Genomic DNA, 15,291 nt, shown 5'->3' on the forward strand with positions numbered 1-15,291 from the left:
TTGCTGGGCCTCTTGCTGAGATATTTGTATCAATAGTAGTCGTAGGTGAAGTGCTGGAGGTTGGCTAACATGGTGCCACTGTTTAAGAAGAGTGGTAAGGGCAAGTTAGGGAACTATAGACCAGTGAGCCTGACATCTGTTGTGGGCAACTTGTTGGAGGGAATCCTGAGGGACAGGATGTACGTGTATTTGGAAAGGCAAGGATTGATTAGGGAATGCTTTATGTGTGGGAAATCATGTCTCACAAACTTGATTGACTTTTTTTGAAGTAACAAAGAAGATTGAGGGCAGAGCAGTAGATGTGATCTCTATGGACTACAGTAAAGCGTTCAACAAGGTTTCCCATGGGAGACTGGCTAGCAAGGTTAGGTCTCATGGAATACAGGGAGAACTAGCCATTTGGATACAGAACTGGCTCAAAGGTGGAAGACAGAGGGTAGTGGTGGAGGGTTGTTTTTCATACTGGAGGCCTGTGAACAGTGGAGTGCCACTACTTTTCTTCATTTTATATAAATGATTTGGATGTGAGCATAAGTGGTACAGTTAGTGAGTTTGCAGATGACACCAAAATTGGAGGTGTAGTGGACAGCAAAGAAGGTTACTTCAGATTGCAGCGGGATCTTGATGAGATGGGCCAGTGGGCTGAGAAGTGGCACATGGAGTTTAATGTGAGTTGCTGCATTTTGGGAAAACAAATCTTAGCAGGACTTGTACACTTTATGGTAAGGTCCTCAGGAGTGTTGCTTAACAAAGAGTAGTGAAGCAGGTGTTTGGTATGCTTTCCTTTGTTGGTCAGAGTATTGAGTACAGCACATTGATTAGGCCACTGTTGGAATATTGCATGCAATTCTGGCCTCCTTCCTATTGGAAAGATGTTGTGAAACTTGAAAGGGTTCAAAAAAGATTTACAAGGATGTTGCCAGGGTTGGAGGATTTGAGCTATAAGGAAAGGTTGAATAGGCTAGGGCTGTTTTCCCTGCAGTGTTGGAGGCTGAGGGGTGACTGTAGAGGTTTATAAAATCACGAGGGGCATGGATAGGATAAATAGACAAAGTCTTTTCCCTGGGGTAGGAGGGAGTTCAGAACTAGAGGGCATAGGTTTAGGGTGAGGGGGGAAAGATATAAAAGACACCAAAGGGGCAACCGTTTCATGCAGAGTGTGGTACATATATGGAATGAGCTGCCAGAGGAAGTGGTGGAGGCTCGAGTCATTGAATGAATGCGTGCAGTTTATTTAACTTAATGAATGGGTGATGTATTGCAGTTTGATTCATTGAAAGAGTGAGTGAAATTTGAGCACTGAAGTTAATGAAGTGGTTTGATTAATTGAATGAAGGCATCTGGATAGGTATGTGAATAGAAAGGGTTTGGAGGGATATAGGCCAGGTGCTGGCAGGTGGAACTAGATTGGGTTGGGATATCTGGTCAGCATGGATGAGTTGGACCGAAGGGTCTGTTTCCGTGCTGTACTTCTCTGTGACTCTATGACTTTTTCCCAGATTGCCACAGGAGGTGGTTTTGAGGAACATAAACTTTGGTGGGGAAAGCCCAAATGATCTGTTTATGTGCCATTTATTTTATATGTGAGAGATGGATTATGTTCAGAAACCCAACCAAAACGTGAATATAATTTGACGTACACAATTAGGACTTGTCCTGATGCATTTTGAACCTCAGATTGCTAAAATCAACTGATTCAGTAAATTTAACCTTGGTGACAGTGTTAAATACCTTTTGGAAATTCAAGAGCGTCCCTGATCTACGAATGTCCAATGTAGGAACAATTGTACTTAGGAATTTGATTGCATACATGTTTTTAATTTTAAAGATCTGACATACAAACTTTTCCTCTACTTATGAACAGCTGCTTTCTATTGTACTGCATTGTGCTCTGCCTTGCAGACTTAATCAATTTGTGAACAGACACCCGACAGAACCCTTTTGCAACCTGGGAACTGCCTGTAGCAAGTATACCACATCTGACTGGTTCCCCTTTATGTATCCTACTATATAATATTTTTGAAAAACTGTAATATGCCAATTAAATTCACCTTTCATTAACCATGTTGTCCAGTGTTCCCACTGCTGCTGAAGATGTGTAAATATTATGCCTACCTCTGCTGGTAATTACATTGTCTGATGACTGACTATTTACAGACTTATAACATCATTGCCGCATAGAGTCGTAGAGTCATAGAGATGTACAGAGCGGAATCAGACCATTCGGTCCAACTCGCCCATGCTGACCAGGTATCCCACTTTCTAGCACCCAGCCCCTATCCCTCCAAACCCTTCCTATTCATATACCCATCCAGATGCCTTTTAAAAGCTGCAATTGTACAAGCCTCTACCACTTCCTCTGGCAGCTCATTCCATATATGTACCACCCTCTGCGTGAAAAAATTGCTCCTTAGGTCTCTTTTATATCTTTCCCCTTTCATCAATCCTGTTTGTTACTTCAAAAAACTCAGTCAAGTTTGTGAGACATTATTTCCCACGCACAAAACCATGTTGACTATTCCTAATCAGTCCTTGCTTGTCCAAGTACATTCTGCCCCTCAGGATTCCCTCCAACAACTTGCCCACCACTGAAGTCAGGCTCACCGGTCTTTCATTCCCTGGCTTGTCCTTACCACCTTTCTTAAATAATGGTACCACGTTAGCCAACCTCCAGTCTTCTGGCACCTCACCTGTGACTATCGATGATACAAATATCTCAGCAAAGGGCCCAGAAATTACTTCTCTAGCTTTCCACAGACTTCTAGAGTACACCTGATCAGGTCCTGGGAATTTATCCACTTTTATGCATTTCAAGACATCCAGCACTTCCTCCTCTGTAATATGGACATTTTTCAAGATGTCACCATCTATTTCCCTACATTCTGTATCTTCCCTGACCACCTCCACAGTAATCACTGATGCAAAATACTTGTTTAATATCTCCCCCATCACCTGTGGCTCTACACAAAAGACCGCCTTGCTGATTTTTGAGGGGTCCTATTCTCTCCCTAGTTACCCTTTTGTCCTTAATGTATTTGTAAAAACCTTTTGTATTCTCCTTAACCCTATTTGCCAAAACTACCTCATGTCTCCTTTTTGCCCTCCTGATTTCCTTTTTGTATGCTCCTACCACCTTTATACTCTTCTAAGGATTCATTCGATGTCTCCTGTCTATACCTGACATATGCTTCCCTTGTTTTCTTAATGAAACCCTCAATTTCTCTAGTCATCCAGCATTCCCTACACCTACCAGCCTTTCCTTTCATTCTAACAGGAATATACAGTCTCTGGACTCTTGTTATCTCACTTCTGAAGGCTTCCCATTTTCCAGCCGTCCCTTTACCTGTGAACATCCACCCCCCCAATTAGCTTTTGAAAGTTCTTGTAGTACTGTCAAAATTAGCCTTTCTCCAATTTAGAGCTTCAGCTTTTAGATCTGGTCTATCCTTTTCCTTCACTATTTCAGAACTAATAGTTATGATCGCTGGCCCCCAAGTGCTCCCCCATTAGGTACAGTACTAGTGGGTGCCCAGTACCCTCCTCCAGCAAACAGTCTACCCTTAGGATGAAGTGAAGAAAGCTAGCAAGGAAAAGTTCCCCATATGAAGATGCTGTAGTACTAGACAGTGCCATGGTATTATAACTTCACAGTGCAAGAATCCATTGGAGGACATGGAAGTGCCCACCTACATAAAGTTCACTCATTTATTCTACCTTTCCCTGCCACCTTTTACATTTTTTTAAGCACCTTCCCTAAATTACATTTTTGATTCAATGTTTATTAAAATATCTGCCTTGAATCAGAATTTTATGAAAAGAATATGTAGTTTGTACATTCTTGAGCCAAATTAATTTAGAGACCTTGCACCTTGATAAATTTAACTCTTTGCGAAGAGTTCAGTGTTCACTGAAGGTATTTGACTATTGCACATCAATTAGGAGGTAATGATGAAATCTTAAAGCCAGATGGCCCTTCATCTGATCATATTTTTTACTGTGTTCAATATAAAGTACCTTGTACAATTGATTTACAATCATTTTCATAAATGTGCCTTGTGATGTCAGTCATAAATGCTGTAATGTAACATTTTTATTTTCCTCCTTTTTTAGCAACAACGTTCTTCAACCATATAAACTTACAGTACAGCACCATCTCTGAGTTCTGCACTGGTGACACTTGTCAAACGATGACTGTGTGCAATACGTAAGTATAATGTGTGACAGGACAGACTATAAACCCCATTGAAATATTTGTATGTGTGTTGATCCTCAAAAATCTCTAAGGTGCATGAATATTCAATAACATTTTTTTATTTGCCATCCAATTACCTGAATCACTATGTATTTGATTTTAAAAGGCTATGGTAGTACAGTAGATCCTAGTATTAACTGGTGCGGGTGGAAACTTTTTGTTATTCAACAACAATTTCAATGAATACAAATATTCTTCAGTACAATCAAATAGTTAATTATAGTTGTAATAGTTGATTAAAGATTCTTTACATTGTGAATAAGTAACTTTTGATTAGAATGTGAGCTTAAGGCCTGTAAGTACCTGTGTTTTGTGAATGTAATTTGTGAGACAATATGCAACATCATATTTACATTTTGTAAAATCAACTTGAGAAAAGGAATGGAAAATATTCTTCTTAAGGGGGAGAAAGATTATCATGGGTGTTCACGGCTACTTAGACGTGATCTTATTGAATGACCAAGCAAACGTGAGAGGCCATGTGGTTTACTCCTGCTCCTGATTTGTCTGTTTGTATTTCCAACAATAACTATCAAGGTTGTTATAAAATTATGACATATATTAGTTTTGCTAGGTACTGGTCCTGTTTATATTGTAAAACAGTGGATGATTATTCAAAGGGGAATTTACTTCCTAATATTCTAACTTAGCCATACAAGGGCAATTAATTCGCTCCTTGTAATTGGTAGAATATGTGAAGGTTTAGCAACAGTTGTTACTCAGTCGCACATACCAAGGAAGAGTGCAAATATGTGAAGACAGTTGTGGCCTTTCGTGAGATTTTTGGAGGAAATGAACTGGGTCATTTAAAGCAATAAATTAGCTCAGTACTTCCTGCTGTCATGGTCTATATGACTTCCTTTATTTCTTTGTGGCCGCAGTTATTTGTAATTGCATCAGTTCCACTTATTCTCAACCCCATCAAGATCACCTCAGTTTGGTTTTATTAATGAGTACTTTTTTTTAAATGTTATTATATTGGTGATTATAGGATGGGGAGAAAAAAAGCAGCAAAATATTTTTGTGTCCCTGCTTTGCAATCGACTCTTAGTCATGCCTTTCCTTGGCTTTTGTTGCTTTTGGGGATGTACACATTAAGATGGCTCCGTTCTGTGCAATATTCTGGAATTTTCATTCGAATATACGATTTAGCTATCAGGTGCCTTACTTTTCATAAAAATAGAAAATGCTTGAAAAGATCAGCAGAATCTATTTTTGTGATCTTGCTATCTTACTTTACAATTTGATGCAATGGCGCAGGATATATCTCTGTATTTGTGTTTGGATGAGAGTGATAACTTGAAACTAAAACAAACTTGGAAAATCTCAGCCGGTCTGGTGGCATCTGTGGCGAGAGATCAGTCAACTTACCTTTATTTTTATCATTTTGTGGTATGTGGGTGTCGCTGGTTGACCAGCATTTATTGCCTGTTCCTAGTTGCTCTTGAGAAGGTGGTGATGAGCTGCCTTCTTGAACCACTGCCATCCGCCTGCTGTCAGTTGACCCACAATGCCATTAGGGAGGGAATTCCAGGATTTTGACCCAGCGACAGTGAAGGAACGGTGATATATTTCCAAGTCAGGATGGTGAGTGACTTGGAGGGTATCTTGCAGGTGGTTGAGTTCCCATATATCTGCTGCTCTTGTCCTTCTCGATGGAAGTGGTCATAAGTTTGAAAGGTGCTGTCTGAAGGTCTTTGCTGAATTTCTGCAGTGCATCTTGTAGGTAGTACACATGGATGCTACTGAGCGCTAGTGGTGGAGGGATTGGATGCATGTGGATATAGTGCCAATCAAGCGGCTGCTTTGTCCTGGATGGTGTCAAGCTTCTTAAGTTTTGTTGGGCCAACACTCATTGAGGCAAGAGTAGAGTATTCCAACACACTCCTGACCTGTGTCTTGTAGATGATGGACAGGCTTTGAGGAGTCAGGAGTAGTATTCTGAGCTTCTGACCTGCTCTTGTAGCCACTTCGTTTATGTGGCAAGTCCAGTTGAGTTTCTGGTTAATAATAACCTCTAGGATGTTATGTGATGACACTGGGTAAACCCCTTTGCTAATTTTAAACCCAACACCTAGAGAAGCTCATCTCGTGCCATAATCTGTTAAATTTCGAGAGGCAAAGAACTATCCCAGATTTCACTCTTTTTAAAGTAAAAATTAACAGTTTTATTCTTTCAGTTCAACAGAGAACATTTAGAATCACGGTTTACAACTCCTTTCTCTTACACCTATCTTTTACCCCTCACTCCACAATACGGTTCCAATTTTGAAAAGTAAACCCAATTAAGATTTACAAACAATAAAATCATGTTTGAAAACCAGTCAGCTTTGTCGATTCTCCTTGGTCGTCTCTTCTTCGGTCTTCTGCTGCACAATGTTTCTTATGTACAGGTACTTTTTAGAGAGTTATTTGGCTAGCAGTATGTACTCATTGGTATGCTGAGGAACTCTTGCAGAGATGTCCTGGAGCTGAGATGACGACCCCTAACAAAAACTGCCATCTTCCTATTTTCATATATGACTCCAACCCCCGGAGAGTTTGCCCCTTGATACCCAATGGTTCCAGTTTTGCCAGGACTCCTTTATGCCACACCCGGTCAAATGCAGCCTTGCTGTCTAGGGCTGTCACTCTCACCTCACCTCTGGAATTCAACACTTTGTCCAAGTTTGGACCAAGGCTGTAATGAGGTCAGGAGTGGCCCTGGCAGAACTCAAACTGGGCATCACTGCGCAGGTTATTACCGAGTAGGGGTTGTTTGATAGCACTGTTGATGACACCTTCCATCACTTTACTGATCGAGAGTTGACTGATGGGTTGATAATTGAGTGAATTGGATTTGTCCTGCTTTTAATGTTCAAGATAAACGTGGGCAATTTTCCATGTTGGCTAAATACCAGTGTTGTAACTGTACTGGAAGAGCTTGGTTGAGTGAGTGGCAAGTTCTGGAGCACAAGTCTTTGGGACTATTGCCGGAATGTTGTCAGGGCCCATAGCTTTTTGCATTATGCAGTATCTCAAACCATTACTTGATATCACATGGAGTGAATTGAATTAGCTGAAGACTGGTATCTGTCATGCTGGTGACCACTGGAGGAAGCTGAGATGGATCATCCACTTGACACTTCTGGCTGAAGATTGTTGTGTATGATTCAGCCTTATCTTCTGCACGATTGTGCTGGGCTCTTCCACATTGAGGATGGGGATATTTATGGAGCTGCCTCTTCTCGTGACTTCTGGATTAGTTGTGTTGGAAGAGCACAGCAGTTCAGGCAGCATCCAAGTAGCTTCGAAATCGACGTTTCGGGCAAAAGCCTTCTCGTGACTTCCCTGATTGTTCACTGGATGTGGCAGAACTGCAGAACTTAGATCTGATTTGTTGTTTGTGCGATCGCACAACTCTGTCTCCACTTGCTGCTTATGTTATTTGACATATATGTAGTCCTGTTTGGTGGCTTCACCGGGTTGACACCTCCTCTTCAGGTATGCCTGGTGCTGCTCCTGACATGCCCTCCTGCACTCTCCATTGAACCAGGGTTGATCCCCTGGCTTAATGATGATGGTTGAGTGGGGGACATCCCAAGCCATGAGGTTATACATTATGCTGGAGTACACTTTTGTTCCTGTTGCTCGTCCATAGCATTTTCATTCTTGAGTGGTTAGATCTGATTAAAGTCTGTCCCATTTAGCACAGTGCCACAGTACACAACAGACATTATTCTCAATGGGAAGGCAGGAGTTCATTTCCACAATAATCTGTGGTAGTCACTCTTAGTGATACCTTCATGTACAGATGCATCTGTGGCTGGCAGGTTGGTAAGGTCAAGTATGTTTTTCCTTCGATTCCCTCACCACTTGCTGAAGAGTCACTCTAACAGCTATATCCATTAGGACCCAACCAACTCGATCTGCAGTACTGCTGCTGAGCCACTCTTGGTGGTGGACATTGCAAAGGAGCGGCACGTTGGCTCAGTGGTTAGCACTGCTGCCTCACGGCACTGAGGTCCCAGGGTCAATTCCAGCCTTGGGTGACTGTCTGTGTGGAGTGTGCACATTCTCCCCATGTCTGCGGGGGTTTCCTCCCACAGTCCAAAGATGTGCGGGTCAGGAGAATTGGCTATGCTAAATTGCCCGTAGTGTTAGGTGCATTAGTTGGAGGGAAATGAGTCTGGGTGGGTTACTCTTTAGAGGGTCATTGTGGACTGGTTGAGCCGAAGGGCCTGTTTCCATACTGTAGGGAATCTTTAAAAAAAATCTTTCACCCAGAGTACATTTTGTGCCTTTGCCATCCTCCATGCTGCCTCTAAGTATTGTTCAACATGGAGGAGTACTGATTCATCTGCTGAGGGAGGACCATATGTGATCATCAACAGGAGATTTTCTTGTCCATATTTAACCTGAAGCCATGTGACTTTATAGGGTCAGGAGTCAATGTTGAGGACTCCCAGAGCAATTCCCTCCCAACAGTATCCCACTGTGCTGCCACTTCTGTTGGGTCTCTCCTGCCAATGGGACAGGACATATCTAGGGATGGGGATGGTGGTGTCTGGGACATTGTAAGAATGGTTCTGATATCAGGTGACTGGACCCTAAACGTTAACTCTGATTCTCCCTCCATATATGCTACCAGACCTGCTGAGATTTTCCAGCAATTTGATTCGTTTCAGATTTTAAGCATATGCATTTCTTTTGTTTTTGTTTGTTTTGTGATAAATTTATATGCTTACGTAACAGCATTGATTCTGATTTTTTGAAGTATATTAAGGTTACATATGGAGATTGATGTTAGATATTTGTAACACAAGAAAAATAACTTGGTCTCAAGTTATTGTGCAAGCTCTCAACTAGTTTAACAGAGCAATGGGCTGATTCTTTCTTAAATCTGGAATTCTAAAATATTCATTTCATATTTTCATTATCCAGCTGTAAATATTAGATTTCGCATGTGCTCAAGTTCATTTTTGTGTTGGACTTTAATGCACTTGCCTTTCTTAATGTTTTTGTTGAGAATTCCACAAATGTTGTTTTGCTGTTTCTGCCTCTCTCCAGCCCTATCTTTACTGATTAATCTACACATTGGGATTTCTATAGTTGAACATGGTACCAGATTGACATTATCAGCACTTCTGTAATTAAGGCCTTATCCATTTGCTAACCTTGATGCTCAATAGAGCACATCAAAACTATTTGGCAGAATACTGACTATCCTGATTTAGACCATCATTCACTCTGTCATGCATATACTTCCAAATAGATCAAAGGATACTGCTTTCAAATCTGAAAGCCCCTGATGCATCTATTACTCTGGAAATGATTGCTAATTGCTCTGCACTCTTAACCAATTTAAGATAAAGTTAAAAATCACAACATCAGGTTATAGTCCAACAGGTTTATTTGGAAGCACTAGCTTTTGGAGTGCTGCTCCTTCATCACAGGGTTGTGGAGAATGAGACCCTGAGACACAGAATTTATAGCAAAAGATTACAGTGTCGTGCAACTGAAATGATATAATGAACAAATCTGGATTGTTGTTATTTCAACTTTTAGAATGGGCTGCAGCTTTCTGTTCAGTATTATGTAAATCCAAGAGTCTCTTTAAAGTCACCTTCTCGAGATAACTGGAAAGTTTAAAAACAAAAGGTGATATCTCAGCTGAGACAATGCATTGAAGGTGTGAAGTTAGAGTCTGGCTGTATCCCAATCTTTCTATTTCCAAAATGGAATGTACAAAATATTGCATGTATTGACTGCCTGCTGATTGTGCATTGTTTTGAGCAAACTAGAATGTATCTGCAAATATAATTCTGAAAGTATACATCCATCCCACAGACTTGTGCATGTGCATGAGAGTGTGTGTGCGTGTGAGAGAGTGTATTTGTGTGTGTGTGAAAGCTTGGTAAAGTGTGTGTGGGTGTGATGGAGTATAAGCCTATGAGAGGATGTGTGTATGTGTGTCTGTGCATGAGAGAGGGTCTGCATATGTATATGTAAGAAGAGTGTGTGTGTGTGTGTGTGTGTGTATGTATGAGAGAATGTATAGTGTAGTGGGGTCACCTATAGTGTGACATCCACATCAATTTAAGATAATTAGTCAAGCTTAAAAGTGACACATTTCCATTATATATTGGGTCCTGTTTTAAAATAAAAGACGTTTTCAAAGCTTGAGTCTCTTCTTGAATTATCTCAGAGTTTGGTGGGGTTTCCTATTGTTGCCATGGAGAAAGCAATTAGAATTGACTTCCCTACCAAACTTATGCATGCATTTAGGTGTGTGTTGCTCCTTTAAGGCAGTCAGTCAGGTGACCCAGAGATAAGTGTTGGGGAGGCAGTCTAAAGACTAGCTGAGACATGCAATGAAATATCCCCTTTTCAAGTCCACCCTCAGTCTTTCTCATGTTCTATTTTTGGCTCTAGTATACCACATGCTTAATATAATCAAACATAACTCCCCCATCCCCCAATTCTTAGTTTGAAATTGCTTTGATTATTTTTTTTTCTGGCATTTTACCTGGTGATTGCAAGGTCATGAACATACTGCTACATTCCATATTGCCACAATTCCATATTTGAATTGTTAAAATCAACTTTACCTTTGATATAGCACTGAAACAGACCTAGTCATCAAGAAGTGACATCCTCTATGATTATGATTCTCCTAATCCCCTGTTAGTCTCCCTTCTTCTGGAGCTCTCTGTATGGCTTGGTTTGTGTCTCTGTCTCTCAGTCCAATACACAGCACTCCAACTGTACCATGAATAGGGCAAGGAGGTAAGTCCCAAATCCACTGCAGCTGGAATGGGTATTGATTCCAATTGCATGGGATTCAATCTGATCCACAGCAGCCATTAATCCAACTCGTTTCCCAAGTTACTGTGTGAACACATTTTCGTGTGTTGTATAGCTTGAAGCTGTGGATAGAGATGTTAGAGGCTTCACTTTCTTTCCATTATATGGTTGACTAGAAATCTCTCTCATGCTAGCCATTGCCAACAGCATATATTGGAAAGATTTACAAGGTACACTTAATCTATTTGGAATCATTTTAAGTCCAGTTTCTTTGACCATCAAGACTTGGAGTTAGACATGAAGCGAGAATTTCTGATTCAGAATTAAGGTACTACCCACTGCACAAGACCTGCAGTAATCACCCAGTGCCCCAGTGTAAACTTTTTCTGGTCTCCAATCCCTTTATGGCCTTCTACCCCAATTTTTGTTCCTCATCCTTTAGTTCCTTTAGTTATATGCTTCATTGTATTCTCCATTCCAATGTCTTTATCTTCTGATTCATGTCTCCACTACACATCATCTCCCTTCTTCCTTTTACCTTTTCTATTTTGTTGTATAGGTGCTGCACTTTAATTTCTCCCTAAATAATTCTAACTCTAGTCCTCTGCCTGATTGCAACTGAGTTGTGAGGGTACACTGTTTCTTTTCTATTCTACCCCTCCACTGGTCAGTTTAGCTCGGTTGTGGACATGACCAGTTGGTTGTGAGACTGTGTCAGGGTCACTATTAAGGATAACTCAGTCAGGTTTTTAGTCAATAACAAATAACTGCTTTACTAACAAAAGGAAATTTAAAGATGCCAAGTTTATTGGCAAATATTTTGTGCTATGGGAGGATATTTACCCTTTTATTGAGAGAAAAAAGGCTCAAAAGTCTGAGAAACAGGAAATGAAAACTCTGCAGCATATTCAAAGTAATCAATAATCTCATGGAAAAAGGATAACTTGTGCATTCACCCAAATGGTGATCTGATTCCAAAGTTATACACACAGCTGTTGGCGTTGTTCTCATGGAAGTGTTGTAGCCGGCTAAATTCCCTTTGCTTCAGGCAGTGAGGTAGATTTCAAGGAAATCTCTTCAGGAACTCTTCCCCAAGTAAAAAGGATTTCTTTTGCTGAGTGGAGTTACAAAGAAAGAGATGGAATGAAGATATATTCTCTCTCTGGTCTCATGTTGAGAGTTCAAAATTACAGTATGTCTTATTCCATTCCCAAGCTGGGCCATGTGACCTATTTTTAAAAAATTCTGCATACTGCATGACTGCATCCAAGCTCCTGCTTCCTGAGAGATGCAACATTGTTGGTGTTGTATTAGTGCATATTCCTTAGCAAAGTGTCCTTTGTTTAAAAGATCAAGGTATATTTATATTGTTCCATATAATCTTTCAAAATATTTGGATTACACCTCTTCATAACACCCTGAAATCTGTTTATTTGTCTGAATGCTTATCATCCCTCAGCTCTGCTGCATTGGTGTAGTGCCCAGTTTTCCTACCTCTAAGAGTGCTGGGAATCGTGTATGTTAAAACATTGTTTGAATGTAAATTGTTGACAATATGCCTTGAATCAGATATTGATGTTTGCTTCTACACTAGATCCTTTTGAAGTAAAGATCTAAACTGCTTGCTTTGTTATCAGTAATGTTCTGTACCAGCTTGGCACTAATTCTTTTAAACAGCTCTCTCCTGCAGAGTTCATTTTTCCAGTCAGGAAGGAAAAATCTGAGCATTGTAGCAAACTCTTGGCCTCATTTTGTTCCTGTTCAGTTTTAACTAGCCATAAATCTGGGTCACCATAAAATCAGGAAGAAGAGAAATTCTGCAGTGTTCTGGCATATTCCACAATGGTGCATGCCTCATGTTTATTGGGACATTAACAATTACTAAGCACTGGAGTTTGAGTATTGGGTTTTGCCTAACTGTACTTTGGCCCCAGTAAGCGTTACAGTAATTGCTTATGCGCATCAAATACATTTTATTTCCTGCTATTTAATCAAAATCATCCTTCATGATATTTATAATTGTCAATACTGTTTTCACCTGGATTTGCTCCTTTGGAGCATTATAACTGAGGAGAGAGTGAGGACTGCAGATGCTGGAGATCAGAGCTGAAAATGTGTTGCTGGAAAAGCGCAGCAGGTCAGGCAGCATCCAAGGAGCAGGAGAATCGACGTTTCGGGCATAAGCCCTTCTTCAGGAATGAGGAAAGTGTGTCCAGCAGGCTAAGATAAAAGGTAGGGAGGAGGGACTTGGGGAGGGGTGTTGGAAATGCGATTGGTGGAAGGAGGTCAAGGTGAGGGTGATAGGCCGGAGTGGGGTGGGGGCGGAGAGGTCAGGAAAAGATTGCAGGTTAGGAAGGCGGTGCTGAGTTTGAGGGATTTGACTGAGACCAGGATCCCTTGTGGTTGGAGGATTCCTAGGCGGAAGATGAGGCGCTCTTCCTCCAACCGTCGTGTTGCTATGGTTTGGCGATGGAGGAGTCCAAGGACCTGCATGTCCTTTGGTGGAGTGGGAGTAGGAGGGGCAGTTGAAGTGTTGATCTATGGGGATTTCTCCAGTTTCCTCATTTCCCCTCCCCCCACCTTGTCTCAGTCAAATCCCTCAAACTCAGCACCGCCTTCCTAACTTGCAATCTTCTTCCCGACCTCTCCGCCCCCATCCCACTCCGGCCTATCGCCCTCACCTTGACCTCCTTCCACCAATCGCATTTCCAATGCCCCTCCCCCAAGTCCCTCCTCCCTCCTTTTATCTTAGCCTGTTGGACACACTTTCTTCATTCCTGAAGAAGGGCTTATGCCCGAAACGTCGATTCTCCTGTTCCTTGGATGCTGCCTGACCTGCGCTTTTCCAGCAACACATTTTCAGCATTATAACTGAAACCTATGTTATAACTGTAAACTGTACTGGAAGAGGAGATTCATGCATGTGAAAGAATTGTTTCTAAGTTGGAGCAGTTTGGAAATTGGTGTAGTGGTGTGCCTAAAATGTTGCATGAAACTGGATGCAGGTTAGTTGAGATAAATAATGCCCAATGAGGACACCTCAGTCCCCTGAGATTCTAATTAAATAAAAGCAGCCCAATCTTGATTTAATTTTGATGTCATTGAAGCCTCCAAGCTTGCAGTTTTAAGTTCTCATGTGTTCTCATCTTTCTGTAAAGAGTCACACGTAAGTTGATGCTCTTCGTACTTGCATATCCGCCTTGAATAGTTTTTCATTGAGATTCTGCACAAAGTAATTGTTCTAATGAGTGCAGATCAATGATGTGCGAAAGTTAGTTAAACCTAATGGACACCATATAACTTACTGTCTGTAGAATTTGTCTCATGAAGTGGTGAATGTTTTTTAAAAAAAGTATGTGTAGCCCTGTCTAAATTAGATAAGAACCTATCTTTTGTTTAATGGACCTTGTTTGTAATCTGTGATTCATGGAAGCTTCTGCACTATCTCATAGTGTTTAAAACCTGCAATTTAATGTGAACAAGCTGGGTGCCTACATTGATTGAATATCTGGTATTTTGCTAAACAAGAGTCAGTTAATTGGTATTGGTGACTAGGTATTGATTTGGGGCAAGTAGCAGGTTCTGTAGGAGAAGCAAATCAATCTATTTTGGGTCTCTCATTTTACTGTTCTCTCTGCTCTTGTTCTCTTCTCTTGCTTGATCTGTATGTTATTTATGTGACAAGCTAAGCAGATGACCAGTTCTTTACAGATATATCTTTACCTGACCAGCAGTGAAGAGTGGTGGCAATTTACGTGATCAGACTTGTCCTCCTTTGAGGAAGTTCATGAACTGTTCAGCTAAGACTTGCAAATGTTGAGGATTAAAGGTAAATCTGTGTCTTAGATCTTTATTGTTGCGATGTGCCCTCTATTTTGAGATGTTGTTATTTGCCAAGGATTGTTTAGATACTGGATGGAAGAATTATTATTCACTTCAGGTAATTTTCAAATTGTTAAAATAACAAAAACCCTAAAAGTAACTGGAAGCATCAGTATTGCATGAGAAAAAGCAAGAGAAGTGTTTGCTCCACTATTCAATATGACTGTAATGTTATCCCCATACCTCTTGATTCTCTTTGTGTCCAAATATCTGTCAATGTGTCTTGATGACGCTCAGTGAATACCCATAGCCCTTGAGTAGATAATTGCAAAGATCCACAACTCTTGAAATGAAATTTCTCCTCATTCTAATCCTACATGGCTAATGCCTTTGTCTGACACTGAGCCTTGTTTTAGGATGCATTGTGATTT

At 40.8% G+C, this 15,291-nt stretch overlaps 1 protein-coding gene across 1 annotated transcript in view; it reads left to right on the forward strand.

Annotated features, from left to right (window-relative positions):
* The window catches only part of LOC140493612 (MOB kinase activator 2-like), a 93,133-nt gene that overhangs the window by 60,659 nt on the left and 17,183 nt on the right, over nt 1-15,291 (forward strand). Inside the window, 1 exon segment of the mRNA XM_072592236.1 lies at nt 4,111-4,204. Coding sequence (XP_072448337.1) covers nt 4,111-4,204 — 94 coding nt within the window.

Source organism: Chiloscyllium punctatum, chromosome 22 (genome assembly GCF_047496795.1).
Source record: "Chiloscyllium punctatum isolate Juve2018m chromosome 22, sChiPun1.3, whole genome shotgun sequence".
NCBI classification, from domain to species: Eukaryota; Metazoa; Chordata; class Chondrichthyes; order Orectolobiformes; family Hemiscylliidae; genus Chiloscyllium; species Chiloscyllium punctatum.